The sequence below is a fragment of the Mobula birostris genome, chromosome 8, assembly GCF_030028105.1.
Source record: "Mobula birostris isolate sMobBir1 chromosome 8, sMobBir1.hap1, whole genome shotgun sequence".
Classification (NCBI taxonomy): Eukaryota; Metazoa; Chordata; class Chondrichthyes; order Myliobatiformes; family Myliobatidae; genus Mobula; species Mobula birostris.
In genome coordinates this window covers 49,912,866-49,937,812 of record NC_092377.1, presented here as the reverse complement: position 1 = coordinate 49,937,812, position 24,947 = coordinate 49,912,866, and the positions used below count along the sequence as shown (strand labels likewise).

The 24,947-nt window shown below is 44.4% G+C and overlaps 1 protein-coding gene across 1 annotated transcript in view; it reads left to right on the top strand.

The window, feature by feature from the left end:
- ppp2r5a (protein phosphatase 2, regulatory subunit B', alpha isoform) overlaps positions 1-24,947 on the top strand; it is a 159,626-nt gene that overhangs the window by 108,222 nt on the left and 26,457 nt on the right. The window contains exon 7 of the mRNA XM_072265169.1: positions 11,822-11,930. Within this exon, the coding sequence (XP_072121270.1) occupies positions 11,822-11,930 (109 nt within the window). The remainder of the gene's footprint in view (positions 1-11,821; positions 11,931-24,947) is intronic.

Here is a 24,947-nt window from a genome sequence, read left to right as displayed (position 1 = left end):
CTCCACCATGTCCACACTGACCCCCTGGATGGAAACAGGGGTCACCAGTACCTTAGCCCTCCTCAGGTCTACCACCAGCTCCATAGTCGTTTTCACATTAAGCTGCAGATAATTCTGCTTACACCATGTGACAAAGTTTCCTACCATAGCCCTGTACTCAGCCTCATCTCCCCTGCTGATGCATCTAACTATGGCAGAGTCATCAGAAAACTTCTGAAGATGACAAGACTCTATGTAGTAGTTGAAGTCCAAGGTGTAAATGGTGAAGAGAAAGGGAGACAAGACAGTCCCCTGTGGAGCCCCAGTGCTGCTGATCACTCTGTCGGACACACAGTGTTGCAAGCCCACGTACTGTGGTCTGCCAGTCAGGTAATGAAGAAACCATGACACCAAGAAAGCATCCACCTGCATCACTGTCAGCTTCTCCCCCAGCAGAGCAGGGCGGATGGTGTTCAACGCACTGGAGAAGGCAAAAAACATGACCCTCGCAGTGCTCACTGGCTTGTCCAGGTGGGCGTAGACACGGTTCAGCAGGTAGCAATTTGGCAAGCAGACCCGAGGTATCCCCAGTAGTGTCCGAGCCTGAAGGGTTTAGGTGAGGGGGTACAGAAGTCTCGGAGGATTAGGAAACTCCCAGATAAGTTGGCCTATGTAGCGCCCGTGGGCATAAGGTCTACTGTTTGGGGAGCAATGTGACTGTACCTGGATTGGGTTTTTGTGTCTGCAGGAATGGTTGGCAAGTTATTTAGAAGTCATGAGGACATGACTTTATTTGGTGGGGGGAGAGTGTAAGGGGTTTCTTCTTATATGTTACTGAGAAGGCTAACAAAATGGCTTCTTTGTTATGTTATAATTAAAATGGCTCTTCTGTAATAATAACTGCGATGTAAGGAGTTCTCTCTCTCTCTCTCTCTCTCTCTCTCTCTCTCTCTCTCTCTCTCTCTCTCTCTCTCTCCTTGTTTGGGTTATATTATTGATAAGAGAGAGAACGAACCAATTGGGATAGATATTATTCTTTCTTGTGTGTCTGTAAGCTATTGTTTCTCGTGGGGGAGAAGGCGGATGGGGGCAGAGGAGACGCAATGCTGTAAGCTGGGCAGCGGGACGGACCCTGAGCGGGAGTCCGAGGCCCAGGGTCTTCGGAAAGGAGAGGAGACGAAATCAGACTTGTCTGGAGCGTCTGGTCGACCACCGTGGTTAGTCCCAGGTGGCGGGTCGAAGGGATCGAATGGTGGAAAGAAGACTCTGTTAATTGAGCTCCAACTGTTGTGCACGAAGTGGTTGAACTTTGATAAGTTTGGTGCCTTTTATTTTCCTTTTATATTTTATCTATTAATTACATAGTTCCAGTAAGATCTATAAAGTGTAATCATTTAATCGCATATGGTGTATTGTCTGTTATTTGGTGGGGTGGGGTACATCAGACAGCATCCACACAACTTGATTACCCAGTTTGGCAGGGCTGAAGGCTGCTCCCCCTAGAGGGAAGCTAGTTGAGCGAGCCTGAGGCTTACCAGGGGGCTACATATAGATGTGTGGTGGAGAGTATATTGGCTGGATGCATCACAGCCTGGCATGGAAACACCAATGCTCTTGTACATGTAAGGTTTCACTGCTAATGTAATTGCCTCTCTGTAATGTTTCACGGCTAGGGTAATAGTTTCTCTGTAGCAGCAATGTTTGGGTTTTGACTAGAGATAACGGGGGCTTTGGAATATATGCTAACCAATGAGAGGCACGTAGTTCTTTCTTGTGGGTCTGGGAGCTGGGATTTTGCGGTCTTTTGTCGGCGAGAGATGAAGAGAGAAGACATGAATGGAAAGAATTGGTAGACCGCTGGACGGAGTGGACTCAAAGCAAGGGTCTGATGGTCAGCAGCACTCGGAGGAGGTCGATGGGAGTTGAATGGACAATTCCGTGAGCTCCAACGTTTAGACTGTTTCATTAAAATGGGCCCTTTTTCTTTTTATTTTCCTTACTAACCCTATAGTCAGATTAAGATTTATAAAGTTCATTCGTTTAATTGCATGCGGTGTACTGTCTGATATTTTGCAGTTCAAATTTGTAACCGGGCAACGTATTACGCAGCATCCACACAAAAGAGATTTCTCAGTTTGGCTGGGCTAAACATAGACGCTAGACAAACGTATGCTGGCCGAACCTCAGGGTTACAATTGTTGGGGTATCGTTTGGGATTGATTCCGTTGGATACTGAATGATTGCCCTGAGCATTGAACCAGTGGATTGTGTATTTATGTCTGTGCTGGTATGGATGCTGGCAGGGCGGAGCGCTGATGTGCCTCCATAGGGTTACCAGTAACTAATGTGTGCGTGTTGAGTGGGGTGTTTATTCATACACCAGGTGAATTGTTAATTCAATATTTGTGTATGGTTAAAGCTGTTGGTAAAGTTGAGGTTGTAGTGCGGAGGCCTGATAAAATGGTGGGCTCAGACCTTGTTTTAGTTCAGACTAATGCTGACGTAACGGCAGTGGAACTGCCTACTTCTGTCAGCGCCCCAGGTGAGGCAGGGCCATGGCTTGTCCATACTGTCAGGGAGGAGGAGAATGTAGCGGAGTGGTCAGAGTCACAAGTCGAGCTTCCCGTAGCTGGGGGGCGGAGACTTCATAGACAGGGTTTTATCGTTTCTGAGGAGTGAGGGGAAGGACTGGTCGGATTTGGAATGTCTAATTTGTCCCCGTCCCCCATTGAAAAGTGAGAATTCTGAGGTAGTATCTGCCCTTACCTCTTTGGCGATGGAAAGGCCCAGGTTCAAACTTGCTGCTCTGGTAAGCTCTGCCTAATCTCTGGAATAACGCCCACCCCTGAAGGGGGAGAGGAGTATGAGACTTGGGCTGAGCAGACCTCTCAGTTGTAAGATGAGTGGCAGTGTCCTGATGGCGTAAAGCGACAGAGATTGGTTGAAAGTTTGAGTGGGTGGCCGGTGATGTGGTGAGATCTGAAAACACACCAATCCTTAGCTAGCATTGCTGATTATTTGGGCGCATTGGAGAGCGCCTTTGGTATGACAGGGAGCCCACTGGAGCTCATGGTGGGGTTTCAGAGCATGTGTCAGGAGAAGGGGGAGAAGCTTTCTGCTTACAGTTTATCGGCTAGAGAGGCAGTTAAATTGCCCGTGGTGCAGAGGGGTCATTCAGGCTGCTGAGGTGGATCAATTAAGAATGGACCAGATAGCCAAGAACACTCAGTCCCAGGACCTGATTGCTTGGGGTCTCCGACAGTCTCGTAAGACATGCCCCCTCTTTCTTTTCTTGAGCTGATCAGAGAGGTACTGGAGGAGGAGGACACGTCAGAGGTGCGGGAGGGCTCGTCAGCAGGGTACAGTCCTCAGTAGTAGCCCCTTGTGAAGTGACCACAGATAGCCTGCCCTGGGGAGCGGTAGAGGAGATAGTGGCAGAGTTGAGAACTGAGGTGTCTTGACTGTTATTAGTGGGTGTGACTCCCCCATATGATGGATCTGACGGTGGGGGAGGAGGTCGGTTTCCCTAAGGGAACGAACGGTGCGGAGGGCTGCTGGCAGCCGATGTCACGCAAGGAGGCGGGTGAGCCCCTGGGTACCTAAGCAGAGAAAGTTGTTGGGAAAACATAGAGGAGACCTGGTGAGGGAACGGCCTGGTGTCTCTGGGGGAACATGTTCCCAGCAATATACCAAGGGACCCCGGAAAGCAAAGGGCCCTATTCCCGAAGGCTTAGTGGGACCATGCTCCAATGTGTTGCTATGGATAGAGGGTATTTGTGCTAAAGCCATATTCGACACCAGGTTGCAGGTCACGTTGTACCATTCGTTTTTAACCGGTATCTGAAGCATTTACCATTAACACCATTCAGAGCATTGGAGATCTGGGGAATCAGTGCTGGTGATTATCCATACGACGGTTATTTGTCAGTGAAGCTGGAGTTTTTGGAGGCTGATGTGGGAGTGTCTGAGGTTCTGGATACATTGGTGCTGGTTTGTCTGGACCCCATTGAGAAGGGCGATATTTCATTTCTGGTGAGGACCAACACACCTCTTGTGAGGAGGCTCATGGGGGCCTGCAAGGAGAAGCTGGGGAGAGCTTTCTGGGAACATTGTCTGTGCACCTGGTGTTTTGAGCTGCTTTTGAGGAAGTGCGTGGATGCAATGAGATGGATACTGACTTTAGATGAGGGACTGTCTGTGGTTCACCCAGGCGAAGCCAATGGTGCTACGGCCCAAAGAAGTAGCGAGAGTGATGGGGACCCCAAATTTCCTGGACTGCCTGAGGACAAGGCCCTCTTAGTGGACACTCTGGAAGACCACGAGGGGGAGTCGGGATTTCTTGCTTTGGTACTAGTGAGACCCAAACTGCAGAAGCCCTCGGTTTACAAGCGAGCAGGATGGCAGTGATTGTCAAGAACACTACGAAGAGGGAGGTCACCTTCAGGCGGGGGATGTCCCTCGTGCATCTGTTCCCTGTGACGGTAATGTCTAGTGCCCCTCTGAGACAAGCCGGGGAGAAACTATTGGAAAAAGGGGAAAGTTGACCACTGAGTCATTCAACTTCGGGTACTCCCCGGTTCCTGCAGGTTGGAAGAGGAGGTTGGTAGAGAAGATGTTGAAGCTGGAAGGTGTTTTTTCCACTGACGAGTTTGATATGGGTTGTTCCAAGAGCACTCATCACACTATCCGGGTGACCGAGGATACCCCGTTTAGAGAGAGGTCGTGGAGACTGGCCCCTGCAGAGGTGGAGGGCGTTCGGCAGCATTTGTGTAAGCTGAAGGAAGCTGGGATCATCACCGAGTCCCGAAGCCCCTATGTGTCCCCAATAGTAGTGGCTGGAAAGAAGAATAGGAAGATATGGGTGTGTGTGGACTGTAGGACTCTGTACAGGTGCACCGTCCCCGACCAGTATATGGTCCCAAGGATCGAAGACGCGCTGGGCTGTCTGAATGGTGGGAAGAGTGCTGGACTTGAGGAGAGGATATTACTAGATCCCCATGAGTGAGGCCAACAAAAAGAAGACAGCATTTATATGTCCCCTGGGATTTTTCCAGTTTGAAAGGATGCCCCAGGGCATATCGGGAGCCCCTGCAAACTTCCAGCGTGTCATGGAGAAGGCGGTGGGGGATATGAACTTGCTTGAGGTATTGGTGTATCTGGGTGACCTCATAGTGTTTGGATCCATCTTGGAGGAACATGAAGCGAGGCTACTGAAGGTGCTTGGTCGCATGAAAGCTGAAGGGTTAAATCTTTCCCTGGACAAGCGCCAGTTCTTCAAAACATCTATTAGCTATGATGGGCACATAGTCTCAAGAGATGGAGTAGCTACAGATCCGGTTAAGATAGGGGCGGTGACCACTTAGCCAAGACTCCAGACTATGAGTGCTCTGCGCTCATTCCTCGGGTTCTGTGGTTACTATCGGAGATTCGTGAAAGGCTACACAAAAATGAGTCATCCATTGAATCAGCTTCTGTGCGGTTATCCTCCGTTGGGGAAGAAAGGGAGGGTGAAGAAAAGGACAGGAAGGTGGAGAGTGTCTTAGCCCGTCAGAGCCCTTTGGACCGAGGTGGGTTGCAAAATATGAAGAGACCTTTCAGTCGTTGAAGGAGCTGCTAACCCAGGCGCTTGTACTGGCTTTTCCGGACTCCCGATTGTCATATGTACTGCACATGGATGCCAGCGGAGAGGGGTTGGGGGGCGTCCTGTATTAGGATCAGGGCACCAGGTTGAAACCTGTTGCATTTGTCAGCCGGAGTCTGTCACCTTCTGAGAAAAACTATCCCACGCACAAATTGGAATTTCTGGTGTTGAAATGAGCAGTGGTGGATAAGCTGAATGACTACCTCTACAGGGCCAAGTTTGAGCTGAGGATAGACAACAATCTCCAAACTTATATACTGACGTCGGCGAAACTGGATGCCACAGGCCATCGGTGGTTGACGGTGTTGTCTGCCTATGATTTCAGCCTGAAGTACCAGCCGGGAAGTCGGAACATCGATGCTGATGATTTGTCCAGATGGGTGCATGAGGGATTGGACAGGAACAAAGAGTGGGAGAGTGTTCCTGCCCCTGGGGTGATGGCCATGTGTCAGTTTGCCATCACCATGAGGGCAGAGGGAAAGGAGGGGCAGGATCAAGTGGTGGATCAATTGGGAGCTTCCAATGACACCATCCCCCGAAGTTTATTGTAACCTGACTGCTCTGAAGACAACTCAGCTGCCAGAATTGAGTTCTGGGGAAGTGGCAGCTGCTCAGTGAGATGATCGGAGCATCGGTACCATTTGGTCGGCAGTTGAAAAGGGAGACATGGCTCAGGCAGAGAAGACGAAACGTGTCGGTGCCTCCATTACTGAGAGAATGGTGTTGGTTGGAGTTGTGGAACCAGATCTTGTACTGGGTCACATCACCCCCGGACCGACCTCGGCGTTGCCAGCAGGTTCTGCCAGAGAAGTATCAGAGGATTGCGTTGAAGTAACTTCATGATGATTCTGGACATTTGGGGGTGGAAAAGACCTATGGATTGCTCAGAGATTGCTTTTACTGGCCCTGGATGAAGTCAGAGGTTGAAGAATACTGCAAGTCATGCATTTGATGCATACTGCGGAAAACACTGCCTACGCAGGTAGCTCCATTGTCCCACTTGCAGAGTTCAATTGACAGCAAATCCATACCTGGACCTGATGTGTATGGATTTCCTGTCAACGAACCCTATGCCAGGAACACAGCGAATATCTTAGTCATTATGGGCCACTACACCAGATATGCGCAGGCTGTCCCTACCAAGGACCAGAGGGTGTCCACGGTGCCCAAAGTGTAATGGGAGAAGTATTTCATTTATTATGGCCTTCCCAGGAAGATACATAGTGATCAGAGACAGGATTTTGAGATCAGGCTCATCCATGAGTTACTGGGCATGCTTGGGGTCGAAAAGTCGACCACGCCCTGTCACCCACAGGGTTGATCCCCTGCCCAAGAGGTTTAATTGGACCTTGCTAGACATGTTCGGGTCCCTGGAAATCAGCAAGAAGAGGAGCAGATGCAGTCAACATATTTGACATCTGGTTCACAGTTACAACTGTACTCAAAATGAAGCTACTGGGTACTCGCCATATTATCTGATGTTTGGGCATGAGGCAAGGTTGCCCATTGACCTTTGTTTTGGGACTGACAAGGGTGATTTACCATGGAAGACTCTTCTGTCTGACATGGGAAGAGAGCTGAAAAGGGCTTATGAATTATTTGGGATCGCAGCTGCCAAGCAGAATCAAGGAAATAAGAGGAAGTGTGATCAAAAGGTGAGGTTCTCCCAACTCCTGCAGGGATACCGAGTCCTTATAAGGAATTTGGGGTTACCTGGGAAACATAAGTTGGTGGACCACTGGGCAGCTAAGCCCTGTGTGGTGGAGAGTCAAATGCCAAACCTACCAGTTTTTCAGGTGAAATCAGAGGATGGGAATAGGCCTGCCAAGATTCTCCATCAGAACCACCTGCTGTCCCTGGGATAAGAGATGCAGGTAGACCCAGGGACCAACCTGGAACCTACATTGAGTAAGGGGACTCTGTGGAGACACAGGGTGGCTGCAGGGGCCACAGCAGGAGAGGTTAGGCCGGCTCCCGCTACTAAGAGGGATACTGATTCGAGGATGAGGACCTGGATGTGCGTTATATGCCGCCTTTTGCTAACTCCCCATTGATTGAGGAAGAGATTTCCAGCCTTTCTCCCACCTAGTCAGGTGAAGTAGGGGGACAGCCTGGGATGCAGCGGGACCCTGCAAGAGATGAAGTGGGACTCGGCTGTAGGACAGGGATCCAAGTTGCACGTGGGCATGAGTGATAGGTCAGGGGAGGCCTCACCAGGTAGACCGAAAGTTTCTCCAGTAGTGTCTGAGCCTGAAGAGTACGGGGTACGGAGCTCTCGGGAGAATTAGGAGACCACCGGATAGGCTGGCCTACATAGCACTGGGGGAACGGAATGTGACCCCTACCGTTTTGGGGAGCTATGTCACTGCTTTTTGCACCTGGATTGGACTTAGTGTTTTGCAGGAAGGGTTGGCAAATTATCTCAATGTCATGAGTTCATGACTAAATTTGGTGGGGAGAGTGTAAGGTTTCACTGCTAATGTAATGGCCTCTCTGTAATGTTTCACAGCTAAGGTTATGGTTTATGTGTAGCAGCAATGTTTAGGTTATGACTAGAGATAACGGGGGCTTTGGAATGTATGCTAGCCAATGAAAGGCATGTTGTTCTTTCTTGTGGGTTTGGGAGCGGGGATTTTGCGGTCTTTTGTCAGCGAGAGATGAAGAGAGAAGACACAAATGGAAAAAGTTGGTAGACTGCCAGATGGAGTGGACTCGGAGCGAGGGTCTGACGGTCAGTGACGCTCGGAGGAGGTTGATGGGGGTCGAATCGACAATTCCATGAGCTCCAACGTGCATTTTAGACTGTTTCATTAAAATGGGCCCCTTTTTCTTTTTAGTTGCTGGTGAGCACAGCAGGGCAGGCAGCATCTCTAGGAAGAGGTACAGTCGACGTTTCGGGCCGGGACCCTTCGTCAGGACTAACTGAAAGAAGAGCTAGTAAGAGATTTGAAAGCGGGAGGGGGAGGGGGAGATCCAAAATGATAGGAGAAGACAGGAGGGGGAGGGATGGAGCCAAGAGCTGGACATTTGATTAGCAAAAGGAATATGAGAGGATCATGGGACAGGAGGCCCAGGGAGAAAAAAAGGGGGGGAAGCCCAGAGGATGGGCAAAGGGTATAGTGAGAGGGACAGAGGGAGAAAAAGCAGAGAGAGAAAAAGAATGTGTGTGTGTGTGTGTGTGTGTGCGCATATAAATAAATGACGGATGGGGTACGAGGAGGAGGTGGGGCATTAGCGGAAGTTAGAGAAGTCAATGTTCATGCCATCAGGTTGGAGGCTACCCAGAAGGAATATAAGGTGTTGTTCCTCCAACCTGACTGTGGCTTCATCTTTACAGTAGAGGAGGCCGTGGATAGACATATCAGAATGGGAATGGGATGTGGAATTAAAATGTGTGGCCACTGGGAGATCCTGCTTTCTCTGGTGGACAGAGCATAGGTGTTCAGCGAAACAATCTCCCAGTCTGGGTCGGGTCTCGCCAATATATAGAAGGCCACATCGGGAGTACCGGATGCAGTATATCACCCCAGCCGACTCACAGGTGAAGTGTTGCCTCACCTGGAAGGACTTTCTGGGGCCCTGAATGGTGGTGAGGGAGGAAGCGTAAGGGCATGTGTAGCACTTGTTCCGCTTACAAGGATAAGTGCCAGAAGGGAGATCGGTGGGGAGGTATGGGGGGGACAGATGGACAAGGGAGTTGCGTAGGGAGCAGTCCCTGCATAAAGCATGGGTGGAGGGGAGGGAAAGATGTGCTTAGTGGTGGGATCCCGTTGGAGGTGGTGAAAGTTACGGAGAATTATATGTTGGACCCGGAGGCTGGTGGGGTGGTAGGTGAGGACAAGAGGAACCCTATTCCTAGTGGGGTGGCGGGAGGATGAAGTGAGAGCAGATGTGCGTGAAATGGGGGAGATGCGTTTGAGAGCAGAGTTGATGGTGGAGGAAGGGAAGCCCCTTTCTTCAAAAAAGGAGGACAGCTCCCTCGTCCTGGAATGAAAAGCCTCATCCTGAGAGCAGATGCGGCAGAGACGGAGGAATTGCGAGAAGGGGGAAGGCATTTTTGTAAGAGACAGGGTGAGAAGAGGAATAGTCCAGATAGCTGTGAGAGTCCGTAGGCTTATAGTAGACAACAGTAGATAAGCTGTCTCCAGAGATAGAGACAGAAAGATCTAGAAAGGGGAGGGAGGTGTTGGAAATGGACCAGGTAAACTTGAGGACAGGGTGAAAGTTGGAGGCAAAGTTAATGAAGTCAACTCGCGTTTGCCCTTTTTATTTTCTTTACTAACCCTGTAGTCAGATTAAGATTTATAAAGTTCAATCGTTTACTTGCATACGGTGTACTGTCTGATATTATGTGATTTGGATTTGTAACCGGGCAACGCATCATGCAGCGTCCACACAAATGAGATTTCTCAGTTTGGGCTAGAGGCTGTCTTACCCTAGACAAATGCATGCTGGCTGAACCTCAGGGTTACATACAGAAAAGCCTTCAAAAATTAGTGGATGCAGCCCAGTCCATCACGGGTAAAGCTCTCCCCACCATTGAGCAGATCTACACAAAGTGCTGTTGCTGGAAAGCAGCATCTATCATCTCGGACCCCCACCATCCAGCCCACGTTCTTTTCTCGCCACTGCCATCAATAAGGTATGAAAGGAGCTTCAGGATCTGCAGCACCAGGTGCAGGAGCAGTTATTTCCCTTCAGCTATTCAACTATTAGTGTTGGCGTGTGGCCAAGTGGTTAAGGCATGGTTGCTAGTTTGAGCCTCAGCTGAGGCAGCATGTTGTGTCCTTGAGCAAGGCACGTAACTATACATTGCTTTGCGACGACACAGGTGCCAAACTGTATCAGCCCTAGTGCCCTTCCCTTGGACAACATCAATGGCGTGGGGAGAGGAGACTTGCAGCATGGGAAGCCAGTCTTCCATACAACCTTGCCCAGGCCTGCACCTTGGAAAACTTCCAAGACGCAAATCCATGGCCTCACGAGACTAACGGGTGCCTATATATAAAATTAGGCTCTTGAACCAGAGGCCATAGCGTCACTCTACTACACTCACCCATCACTGTATTTTCCCCACTGAAATGGACTCATTTTGAAGGCGTTTTCATTGCTTATTTATTACTATTATTATTTCCTGTTTTCTCTTTCTTTTTGTATTTGCACAGTTTGTTATTGGGTTTTTGTTTTGCTCACTGGTGGTTGTCCGCCTTGTTGAGTGTGGTCTTTCATCTGCTCTGTTGTGTTTCTTGTATTTATTGTAATTGCCCACAAGAAAATGAATCTCAAGATTGTATGTTGGTGACGTGTATTCTTTGATTATAAATTTACTTTGATTTTCCATATTGTATGTTGCTGACAACAGATGTACATCACCACTTAAATCCTCTACTTATTTTAAGTTGACATTGTTCCTGTCTGACTTTACAGTAATGAATGTACATAAATTTCTTCTGAATAAAAAAACAGTTATCTTCAGTCCATTGTCATTACTTTTTTTTTGCTGTAAGCTTTGTCTCTAGTCTCTACCTCATTCCCTGACAATGCCAAGACTAAGCCATAATATATGACCCCATGGGGCTCTTTGAATAAAGTATTCCCAACATCTCTGCGTTGCCACCCATTGCCCATGATCACCCATTGATCATCTGCTGATGGAATTTCTTATTACCTCCGGAATGTACTCCTGGACCTGCATTCTACCAGCTTGAGGTCACCCAGGTTCTGCTCCTTGCTGTTAATCATGTTCCATTAACACATCAGTTTTGTGCTAGCTAATCCACATTGTCTACCAGTTAAGTTAATGTGTTGATTTTCTCATCCTTGTTTTCAAATTCCTTTAAACCTTCCTCTTCCATAATTTTATAGTCGCCAGTCCCAAAACTTCTTCGTAATATTCCTTCAGCAGCCAGGGCTGTGTGTTCTAGAGTTGCTGTAATAAATTCTCTCCTAATCTCCATTGCAATTATCTTTAAAGCATGTTTTAAAACACAACTCTTTGATCCAACTGTCTAATATCTTTGTGGCTCTGTGTCTAATTTTGTTGGGTAACACACTCAGGATATATTTTTAGATTTTTAAATAGATTAATTAGCACTGAAAGTATGTTTATGTACTGTAAAACTCTGCTCTAAAGTAATTTGAATAATTTAAAATGTAATAGCTTTACATATTAATAAATTAATTTCTATATTTCTTTTTCAGTATTATTAATGGGTTTGCACTGCCACTGAAAGCAGAACATAAACAATTTCTTATGAAGGTGCTAATTCCCCTTCACACTGCTAAAGGTTTAGCTCTCTTTCACGCACAGGTAGGCTATTGTTCCTTGTCAAATGCCTGATTTATAATTTATTAATGAATATACTGAAATGTATCCTGCTGGCCTAATTTGCTGCAGTTTGTCACACATCAATCTGTCTTTCTGTTTTTTAAAGTATTGGAGCTAGATTTGAATGATTTCTAAGGAAGATCTGACATGCAGCTATTGATATTTTTGTCTTCATCATAAATTTTATTTATGTTCAAATTCATTTTAAGGTGATTGAAGGAAATTGTAGTGGTGATGTCAGTGGTAGTTTTTGTTTATAGCCAGTACTAGGTGTGGAACGTTTTGCCAGGGTTGGTGATAGAGGCAGATATATTAAGGATATTTAAGTGACTCATAGACACATTGACGAAAGAAAAATAGAGGGTTGTGTGGGAGGATAGGGTAAAATTGATCTCAGAGTAGGTTAAATGGTTGGCACAGCATTTGGGCCAAAGGGCCTGCACTGTTTTTCTGATACTAAAAAGCTAGTGGTTCACAAATCAACATTGGATATTAGAATCAACATTTTATATTCAAATGTGCCTTTGTATTTTCAGTAAGAGTAATAATTTTATTGTCCGTAATGGCATACTTCACATGATGGGGAGAAGATTGGTAAATTACTGTATATGGTCTAATCACTTTTAATTGCTCTTGAACACTTCTGAATGTTGTGGATATTAAATGTGAGCTGATTGGTCTTCCAAGCAGTAGTTCTGCATAGTGGGCACCACTCAGCTAAATCCAGATCTATTTCTGAAATTTGTAGGAAATGGAGGAAAGGCTGGATTTTCTGTTTGGCCTGAAACTTAATGGCATGGGGAGGTGGACAGGCTAACCAAATGCGGCTGCATGACACTGTGAACACTTAGTTGCTAAATTTTAGGAAGGTGTAAAGTCATCTTGAACTATTTTGGAATGCATGATATAAGTTGCTCTGATTAAATTTGACTTCATCAGTATCAATTTTTAAACTAATGAAATTGAATTATTTTCATGCAAAAGAAAGCTCCTTAATTGTTACAGTTGCATATTGGATTAGGATTCAGAATACCAAAGCCAAAGGTATTACTGCATGATTCACGGGGGAGTGCCTTTCAATCCTATTTATATAACATCTTGAAGGCATTTGATCAGTTCTAGATAAAGAGAGTAAAACAAGCCATAGAATTGATGGGTATCCTTGTGGCTTACGCTTGAAGTACTTGGATGAAAGGAGATAGAATAGGATGCTTCTAACAGTTCATTGTTTTGAATCAAAGAATGATAAATCAAACCATAGGAGCAGTAAAGGGGTAAAGATGATTTATCTGTCGATAAACAGAAAATAACCAAATACTGTAAAGGGATGTTTGCATTTATCCCAAAATGAAGTGAATGCTTCAGTTATATGGTCTTTCTTTTCCAAATTCTCTTCATTATTCTCTTTCCATAAGACATAGGACCAGAATAGGCCAGTCAGCCCATTGAGTCTGCTCTGCCATTCTGTCATGGCTGATTTGTTGTCCCTGTCAACCCTATTCTCCTGCTAATGTTTGATACCCTTAACTATCAAGAACTATCAAACTCTGGTTTAAATATACCCAGTGACTAGGCCTCTACAGCCATCTGTGGCAATGAACTCCACAGATTCATCACCCTCCAGCTAAAGAAGTTCCTCCTTATCTCTTTATTAAAGGGATGTCCTTCTATTCCGAGGCTCTTCCCTCTGGTCCTGGATTCACCCATGATGGGAAACATCCTCTTCACATCTACTTTATCTAGGCCTTTCATTATTCAATAGGTTTCAATGTGATCCCCTGTCATTCTTCTAAACTCCATCAAATACAGGTCCACAGCCATCAAACACTCCTAATACATAAATTTTTTCTTTGCAAGATCATTCTCATGAACCTCTTCTGGACCCTTTCCCGTGCCAGCACATCTCTTCTCAGATAAGAGGCTTAAAACTGTTCACAATATTCTAAATGCAGTCTGACCAATGCCTTATAAAGCCTCAGCATTACATTCTTGCCTTCATATTTCTAGCCCTCTCGATATGAATGTTAACATTGCATTTTCTTTTCTTACCACCAACTCAACTTGCAAGTTAACCTTTAGAGAATTCTGCATGAGGACTCCCAACTCCCTTTTCACCTCATATTCCTGAATTTTCTCCCCAGTTAGAAAATAGTCTATGCCTTTATTCCTTCTACGTCTTATTTCTTTGTTCTCCCTCAAATCTCTATTTTTCTGATTCTCCAGTGGCTTTCACTCCCTCCTCTCTTGCCTCCCTCCCTCTATTTGTGTAGCTTCCCTCCACCTTCACTTGTACAACTCTCCTTCTACCACCCATCTCCTTTTGTGCAGCTCACCTCTCCTCCACTCCCATCCTTTGTCTAAATACTACTAAAGCTCTTGTGCTCTGTTTGTGACCTCCAATTAGGGCAAATGGTGCATTACAGCGGCACTATTTTCAGCTAAATTGACTTAAAATGTGCTAACTTACAGAATGTAGGCGAAGTTCAGTGTTATATATTCGTATAAAATTGCTCACTCTCCAAAATCAACAGCCCCACTTTTACCCGAGAGCCAGTGTCAGCCATGATGGAAACCGTGAAACGTATAAAATCCTAAAGGGATTGGACAGGCTAGATGCAGGAAGATTGTTCCCGATGTTGGGGAAGTCCAGAACGAGGGGTCACAGTTTGAGGATAAAGGGGAAACCTTTTAGGATCGAGATTAGGAAAAACTTCTTCACACAGAGAGTGGTGAATCTGTGGAATTCTCTGCCACAGAAAACAGTTGAGGCCAGTTCATTGGCTATATTTAAGAGGGAGTTAGATATGGCCCTTGTGGCTATGGGGATCAGAGGGTATGGAGGGAAGGCTGGTGCAGGGTTCTGAGTTGGATGATCAGCAATGATCATAATAAATGGCGGTGCAGGCTTGAAGGGCCGAATGGCCTACTCCACCTATTTTCTGTGTTTCTATGTTTCTATGACACCACGATATATGCACACAGCCAGCCTCAGAAGCGACTCACGATGCTTACAGCAGCGACACCAACCGGAGCAAAAGGGCAGGGCAGCTCTATTTCAAGCGGTCACATTGTGCTAATCACCATCAGCATGTGCAGGATTGGGACAGATCAAACAAACCCATCAATAAGAGATAATTAAATCTTATTGTAATGACGTACTTCGAGACACCCATCAAACCCTTTGCTGCAGTCAAAGGACAGCGGTGACTATATCACGTCCATTAGGAGAGCGCCAACCACCATCAAGAATAATCAGTGTCCTGGAGGCTTTGGTGTTACTGCTTTGTATCTTCTATCCAGCATTAGGGTAAAAAAAATATGGTCAGCCTAATTATGCCACGTGGAAAGAGAAGGGGGACATTATGGTCAAGAGATGACGCCAAATGTTGTCGGAAAGCGGTAAGGAGAGGGAGAGAACAAGAATCGGATGAGGCCAGTGCCACACGACACCAGGATCAAAGAGTCAGGATAAAAAAGATGAGAGAAGAAGAGACAGAGGAGGAGAGGTATCCACATCTCCAAAATGACAACAACTGGTGTAGAAGGAGGAGAGATGAAGAGACAATGGAGCTGAGAAATGCATGTCTCCAGGATCAGAGACAGACAACAAACAGCAGAAAAGATGAAGAGACGGGGTATGAAAGGGCTGTATTTCTCCAGAATGACAAACACAGGCACAGGAGGAGGAGAGAGGAAGAGACACAGAGAAATGCACTTCTCCAAGATCAGAGACAAAGAATAAACAGTAGAAGAGATGAAGAGACGGCAGATGAAAGGACTGCACATCTCCAGAAAGACAATGAGAAGCACAAAGGTGGCAGATCAACTAGAAATGACGCCATCAAAAGTGTCCTTTGTTAAACGAGGAGGAGCTATATTTGCCTTGCTACCCATCGTTCATCTCTAATAAACTGAGGTTTTCTCCTCCAATTTCCAAAGCAGAGTGATACCAATAGCATTCAGGAAAATTTAATGTTCATTCTGGTCACATCAGACTGCACTATCCTTCTCTCAAAGGGTGCCCCAATGGGTCACCCCGTTGTCTTGTTGCCTTTAAGAAGAGAGCTGAAATATGTCATCTACTTAATACATTTACAATTTTCCAGTATGACCATGAATACCGATATTTGTGCTGGCATTGCACAAAGGCTATCCTCTCATTTATTTCCAACCACATGACAAGCTGGAATTATCACCAACTATTGATCTTGCTATTGTTCACCCTCTATTGTCTCTCTTGTTGCAACCTCATTATGAACAGTCAAAGTAATTAAATAATATGAATTGCTTTTGTAAGCTAATTACTGTTTTTTGCTTCAGTATTAAGCTTTGTTTTTAAACTTACATTTATGATTTGGGGATAATATTGTGAAATCCTCCATGGAATATTTTGGTGCAATTATATTATGCAGGTTGTTAAACTAATTAATTTTAAACACTGCACATTGCTTAAATTTACTTTCACTTTAGTGATGTATTCTATAAATCATGCCTTGGGAGGGTCTATACATTAAAGTGTAGAACAGCACAGGAACAAGCTTTTCACCTGGTAGTATCAGCTATGCTGATCATGATACCAATTTAAACTGCATATCTGCCTCCATTCTGTCTGTTCCTGTATCTGTCTACACAGCATTTTAAATGTTGCTACGGTATCTGCTTCCGCTATTTCCCTGAGCAGTGTATTCCAGGCACCAACCACTATCTGTGGGGGGAGAAATCTTGCTTTGTGAATCTTGTTAAATTTTCCCCTCTCTCTCTAAAGCGGATTCACAGCCCTTTTTTTTTAATGCCAAGGACCAACACCATTTAGCAAGGGTTCTGTGGACTCCAGCTTGGGAAACTCTACCCTAAAGTTATGCCCTTTACAATTAGACATGATCATGCTGGGAAGATGAATCTCACCGTTTAATCCTGTTAATGTTTCTTATAATTGATATACTTCTCTCAGGTTGCCCTTCACTCCACCAACACTCCAGAGAAGAAAATCTAGGTTTGTCCAAATGCTCTTTATACCTAATAATCTAGGCAACATCCTGGTGAACCACTTCAGTACCCTCATTCAAAAGCCACCTCATCCTTCCCATCATGCAGCAGCTAGAACTGCACTCAGTACCCAGATGTGGCCTAACAAAAGTTTTATGTAGCTGCGGCTTGTATTCAGCACCCAACCAATGAAGCCAAGTATGCCAAAGACCTTCTTCAGTATTGTGTCTACTTGTGAGATCATGTTATGTGATCTTTGGCCTTATACCCCAAAATCTATCTGTACATCCTAACAGTCAAGCAATTTACTTCGTACATTCCTCTTGCATTTGATCTAAAGTAAACACCTCACAGTTGTCCAGATTAAACTCCATTTGCCATTTCTCTGCCTGTCCTTTCAATATGCAGAATTCTTTGACATCTGTACTCACTGTCCAAAAATGTTGTATTGTCTGCAAACTTACTATTCAGTCCACCTACATTTTTGTTGAAATCATATATAAATATAATATGAATATATTTATATGTATCTCAAACAACAGACATTTCAGTATTGATTCTTGCAGAACAGTATTTGTCACAGACTTCCAGTCAGAATAACATTCCCCCACCATTACCTTCTGTCTTCTATAACAAATCCAAATTTGAATTCAATATATCAAGTCTCTGTGAATCCTTTGTGTGTCAGTCTTCTGAAAATGCCTACTAGGGGGAAACCTTGTTGAAAGCTCTACTAAAGTCTTTTTATATGATAGCTACTACTGTACCCTCATCAATCATTTTCATTTTCTCTTCAGAAACTTAATTATGTTCGTAATTCATGTTTTCCCTTGCCAAAGAGATATATTTTAAAAAGTCTTTGAATCTGCCATGTAAATACTGTGGGAAATCTGCTAATATGCCTGACTGATTATAAAGTAATTGCTTTCTTTCATGTGATTACCCTCTTTCTTATATTTTAGATACTTTATGTTTCAAGCCTGCTCTTTCAAACCATGCAGCCTTTGAAATGATTCTGATAAGATTTTCTTTAGTAATTATGAACAAACTCAGTAGAAATGTAGTTCCTATGTAAAGAATTAAATTCTTTAAAGATATTTAATCTAATTTATTTTGACATTAAATCGGCAGTCCAGAACAATTACTATATTCTATCTGTGTAGGTCAAAAGTATGGTAGTGATAGATTTTGCTGTGATCAAATCCTAGATGATGTAAATCAAAGCCCTTGCACAAACTCCGGGTATAACTAAATTGTGTTATTTCTTTCTTTTAATTGTGGTTTGATTTTGGATTCATGATTAATGGGGAGAGAAATTTAATGGACTAGATTTTGTTTAGAAGCAACAGTTGTTCACCAGTTGTACCAGAACAGATCGTGACAATATTTGGACATTGATTTAGTCACCAGACCACATTGAAAAGGTCAGGGTGTAGGGGCCCAAGGCGAGAGATGGGCCAGTTCAGCTTACTGCTCTGCGAGATTTACTCAGTTCTGCGCTGAACTATGGGTCTTGGACTGTCTTTGTGGACTTCAGTTCGGAACGATATTTGCTTGTGGTTATTGTTGCAAAACTTGTTTTTTCTTAAGCCTCTGCGCATGGGAGTTTGTAAACACGAGGAATTCTGCAGACGCTGGAAATTCAAGCAACACACATCAAAGTTGCTGGTGAACGCAGCAGGCCAGGCAGCATCTCTAGGAAGAGGTACAGACAGCGTTTCGGGCTGAGACCCTTCGTCAGGACTAACTGAAGGAAGAGCTAGTAAGAGATTTGAAATTGAAGGGGGAGATCCAAAATGATAGGAGAAGACAGCAGAGGGAGGGATGGAGCCAAGAGCTGGACAGGTGATTGGCAAAAGGGATATGAGAGGATCACGGGACAGGAGGCCCAGGGAGAAGGAAAAGGGGGAGTGGGGGAAAAACCCAGAGGATGGGCAAGGGGTATAGTCAGAGGGACAGAGGGAGAAAAAGGAGAGAGAGAGAAAGAATGTGTATATTTAAATAAATAATGGATAGGGTACAAGGGGGCGGTACGGTATTAGCAGAAGTTAGAGAAGTCAATGTTCATGCCATCAGGTTGGAGGCTACCCAGATGGAATATAAGGTGTTGTTCCTCCAACCTGAGAGTGGCTTCATCTTTACAGTAGAGGAGACCGTGGATAGACGTATCAGAATGGGAATGGGATGTGGAATTAAAATGTGTGGCCACTGGGAGATCCTGCTTTCTCTGGCGGACAGAGCGTAGGTGTTCAGCGAAAAGATCTCCCAGTCTGTGTCGGATCTCGCCAATATATAGAAGGCCACATTGGGAGCACCGGATGCAGTATATCACCCCAGCCGTCACCCCACTAGGAATAGGGTTCCCCTGCTCCTCACCTACCACCCCACCAGCCTCTGGGTCCAACATACTATTCTCCGTAACTTCTGCCACCTCCAACGGGATCCCACCACTAAGCACATCTTTCCCTCCCCCCCCCCCCCGCTTTCCGCTGGGATCGCTCCCTACGCGACTCCCTTGTCCATTCGTCCCCCCCACCCCCCATCCCTCCCCACTGATCTCCCTCCTGGCACTTATCCTTGTAAGCGGAACAAGTGCTACACATGCCCTTACACTTCCTCCCTTACCACCATTCGGGGCCCCAGACAGTCCTTACAGGTGAGGCGACACTTCACCTGTGAGTCGGCTGGGGTGATATACTGCATCCGGTGCTCCTGATGTGGCCTTCTATATATTGGCGAGACCCGACGCAGACTGGGAGATTGTTTCACTGAACACCTACGCTCTGTCCGCCAGAGAAAGCAGGATGTCCCAGTGGCCACACATTTTAATTCCACATCCCATTTCTATTCTGATATGTCTATCCACGGCCTCCTGTACTGTAAAGATGAAGCCACAGTCAAGTTGGAAGAACAACACCTTACATTCTGTCTGGGTAGCCTCCAACCTGATGGCATGAACATTAACTTCTCTAACTTCCGCTAATGCCCCACCTCCCCCTCGTACCCCATCCGTTATTTATTTATATACACACATTCTTTCCCTCTGTCTCTCTCTCTCCTTTTTCTCCCCCTGTCCCTCTGACTATACCCCTTGCCCATCCTCTGGGTTTTTTTCCCCCCTCCCCCTTTTCCTTCTCCCTGGGCCTCCTGTCCCATGATCCTCTCATATCCCTTTTGCCAATCACCTGTCCAGCTCTTGGCTCCATCCCTCCTCCTCCTCCTGTCATCTCCTATCATTTTGGATCTCCCCCTCCCCCTCCCACTTTCAAATCTCTTACTACCTCTTCCTTCAGTTAGTCCTGACGAAGGGTCTGGGCCTGAAACGTCGACTGTACCTCTTCCTAGAGATGCTGCCTGGCCTGCTGCGTTCACCAGCAACTTTGATGTGTGTTGTATGGGAGTTTGGTCTGTTTTTTAATCAGTTCTTTTGGGTTTCTTAGTTTTCTGGCTGCCTGTTAGGAGACAAATCTCAAGGTTGAGATTTGTGTGTATGTACTTTGAACTTATTAGTGTTTAAATTGGAAAGCAGCTTACAAATTTAAATGCTGAAATCAAGACGTTGTTGTCAGGACAATCAGGATGGTGTTGGATAGACTGTTGGGTCTGAAGGCTGATAAGTCCCCGGGACCTGGTGGTCTGCATCCCAGGGTACTTAAGGAGGTGGCTTTAGAAATCGTGGATGCATTGGTAACCATTTTCCAATGTTCTATAGATTCAGGATCAGTTCCTGTGGATTGGAGGGTGGCTAATGTCCCTCTCTTCAAGAAAGGAGGAAGAGAGAAAACAGGGAATTGTAGACCGGTTAGCCTGACATCGGTGGTGGGAAAGATGCTGGAGTCAATTATAAAAGATGAAATTACGACACATCTGGATAACAGTAACAGGATCGGTCCGAGTCAGCATGGATTTACAAAGGGGAAATCGTGCTTGACTAATCTTCAGGAATTTTTTGAGGATGTAACTATGAAAATGGACAAGGGAGAGCCAGTGGATGTAGTGCACCTGGACTTTCAGAAAGCCTTTGATAAGGTCCCACATAGGAGATTAGTGGGCAAAATTAGGGCACATGGTATTGGGGGCAGAGTACTGACATGGATTGAAAATTGGCTGGCTGACAGAAAACAAAGAGTAGCGATTAATGGGTCCCTTTCGGAATGGCAGGCGGTGACCAGTTGGGTACCGCAGGGTTCCGTGCTGGGCCCGCAGCTGTTTACAATATATATTGTAGATATATTTATAGATTTAGATATTTAGATATTTATAGATTTAGATTTATATATTTGTAGATTTAGATGAGGGAATTAAAAGTAACATTAGCAAATTTGCCGATGACACAAAGCTGGGTGGCAGTGTGAAATGTGAGGAGGATGTTATGAGAATGCAGGGTGACTTGGACAAGCTGGGTGAGTGGGCAGATGAAGCTTAATGTGGATAAATGTGAGGTTATCCACTTTGGTGGTAAGAACAGGAAGGCAGATTATTATCTAAATGGAGTCAAGGTAGGAAAAGGGGAAGTACAACAAGATCTAGGTGTTCTTGTACATCAGTCACTGAAAGCAAGCGTGCAAGTACAGCAGGCTTTGAAGAAAGCTAATGGCATGCTGGCCTTCATAACAAGGGGAATTGAGTATAAGAGCAAAGAGGTCCTTCTGCAGCTGTACAGGGCCCTGGTGAGACCACACCTGGAGTACTCTGTGCAGTTTTGGTCTCCAAATTCGAGGAAGGATATTCTTGCTACTGAGGGAGTGCAGCGTAGGTTCACCAGGTTAATTCCCGGGATGGTGGGACTGTCATATGTCGAAATATTGGAGCAACTGGGCTTGTATACTCTGGAATTTAGAAGGCTGAGAGGGGATCTTATTGAAACATATAAGATTATTAAGGGATTGGACACGCTGGAGGCAGGTAGCATGTTCCCGCTGATGGGTGAGTCCAGAACCAGAGGCCACAGTTTAAGGATAAGGGGTAGGCCATTTAGAACGGAGTTGAGGAAAAACTTTTTCACCCAGAGAGTGGTGGATGTATGGAATGTTCTGCCCCAGGAGGCTGTGGAGGCCACATCTCTGGATGCTTTCAAGAAAGAGATGGATAGAGCTCTTAAAGATAGCGGAATCAAAGGTTATGGAGATAAGGAAGGAACTGGATACTGATTGTGGATGATCAGCTATGATCACAGTGAATGGCTGTGCTGACTCGAAGGGTTGAATGGCCTACTCCTGCACCTATTGTCTATTGTCTATTGTCAAATGGCCCTCAGTAGTGACAGTGGTATTCCACCGTGAAAGATGACAGTAAAATACATAGAATGCAGTGTAGTTGTTGCTGTTGTGTGATTATATGCATATTAAACTTATTTCCGTAGCATATACTACAAGAAATGTTATGGCTTGTCCCTGTTACTGTAGATAAATTTTAATGATATGAAAGTCGATAATTGTTGAACGATTAATCAAACTATAATAACATTTACAAATATGGAAAATCATTCCTTTAATTTCTAGTATTTGTTGGATTATCTTTCCAATTTTTTATTTGCTTCTTTTATTTCTCTCACTATCAATTTTCTTTTTTTTTGCACTCTGTATCCTATTAAATGTTTCTAAATTACTCCTTTCAATCGTGTGTTACTGATCTACACAATTTCTTGCCTTTGTCACAGGTCTGTGTCACCTGCAGAGGGTGCCGTGTCATTTTTGACACATTTAAGTGAAATTACATAGAAAAATAGAAGCAAGATTAGAGCATTCAACCTTCGAATCAGCTCCACCATTTAATGTAATCGTTACTGATACAGTATTCCCAGTCTTTATCCATACCATGCCTTTTGTATCTTTTTTTTTCAAATTTTATTTCTAGAAAATTTTTTAACCCTGAACCCTTGAGTCAGTGTTGGAATTATGTAAATCATAGCTTACAAAACATAAAATTATCTATAAAATAAAAACAAACATGGCAGAAATAAATATCAATGTAATAACCATGTGTGTCTATTAGACCTCTAATAACAGAACAGGCTGCCATTCAGCAATATGCTTCACCACTACATTTACCACTATTCCCCCCCGCCAGGAAACCTAAATATTTGCCCCATTTTGGTGTATAGATGTCCAGACTATCAAACTGTTCGTAAGACATGCCTTCAAAAGCTGCCATTTTGGCTATTTCTGTGACCCACTCCTGAAGTGATGGTCCCCCCAAGTTCCTCCAACCTCTAAGTATAATTTGTCTTCCTACCATTATACTTGTCTGGATCCCATCTTGAGTGTGTTTATCCCCAAGTAACCCAGGTGTGTCTCCCAAGACAAAAAGTCTAGGGCAGAAAGGGAGTTGAATACCTGAAACTTCACCAATATACTTATGTATCATAATCCAAAATTCTTGAATTCTGGGACAGGACCAGAGAGCATATACTGAGTCCTCTTCATCCACCTCACAGCACCAGCATTCAGGGGTGTTTTTCAACCCTAATCTATGTAACCTTGCTGGAGTCCAATATCTTAAACTGAATCTTAGGATCTTAAACTGAATAAGGCGCACCCTCAGGTCTCTTGACATTGTTTTGACATTTTTGCAAATTTTGTCCCACTCTTTTGTCTCAGAAGTCACACTCAGGTCTTTTTCCCATGCTCTTTTAAGACCCAACAGAGTTTTGTCTCTGGAAATTTGTGTTAAAGCTGAATAATAAGTTGAAGCTTCGTGACCTTTACCATATGCAGCCAGTACAGTAGACAATACCGTAGCAACTTGTGGAGGTTGCTGTGTAGAACCAAAAGTTGTATGTAGCAAATGACGCAGTTGAAGATATATCCACAATTGTGACCTAGAAATATCATACTGTTGGATTAATTGATTAAAAGATTTTAAACTATCACCATTATAAAGGTCTCCCAATTTAATTATGCCTTTCCCTTGCCATTCCCTCCAGAAGGAAGGGGAATCTTTAAGTTTATCTTATTTCCTTCTTTAAAATATTCAGCAACTTGGCCTCTTTACTAGTAAATCAGAATTATGTGTATTATCACCTTCGTATGTTGTGAAATGTATTTTTTAACAGCAGCAGTACAGTGCAATACATAAATTACTATAAGTTACAATAAGAAATATTTTAAAAAGTAAATAGTGCAAAAAGAGAAGAAAATAATGAGGTAGTGTTCATAGGTTGGACCATTTGGAAATCTGATGGTGGAGAGAAAGAGGCTGTTCCTAAAACGATGATTGTGTGACTTCCGGGTTCTGAAGATGCACACATTTCCCCTGATAGTAGAAATGGGAAGAGGGCGTGTCCTTGATGGTGGGGGTCTTTAATGATGGATGCCACCACAGTTAGGTATAATAATTGTTCAATGATCAACTTCTCTTTGTGCCATTTCCTCATAACCTTCAATTTTTTGATCAATCAAATGTTTATCTACATCTGAAATATATTAATAATCTGGCCTCCACCATCCTCAAGATCAGAGGATTCCAGGGATTCATTACCTTTTGAGAGAAGAAATTTCTATGCACCACAGTTTTCAATGATAGGCCCTTTATCTTGTAACTATGCCCTCTTATTTCTGATTCTTTCACTGGTGAAAAGATCTCAATAACTACCATATCAAACATCCTTAGGATCTTAAATGTTTGAATAAAGTCACCACTCATTTTTCTAACCTCCAGTGAATCTAGACCAATACTGCTTGACCTCTCCTGATAGGACAACACTCTAATCCCAGGAACTAGTTCAGGTGAATATCCTTTGGACTGCCATCATATGAAAATATTCTTATTTAGATAGGGAGAGCTAGACTGTGTGTATAGTATTCCAGGTGTGGTCTTGCCAACACCCTGTACAACCTAACAAAACCTTCCTGTGGTTAAGCTCTAACCCCACTTGCAATAAAGGCCAATGTGTCATTTGTCATCTTTGTTATTTTTTGACCTGCTTGCTGACTTACTGTGATTCATGCACTAGAATATCTAGATCCTTCTGAACTTCATTCATTTGTAGACTCTCTTTGTTTAGATAATAAT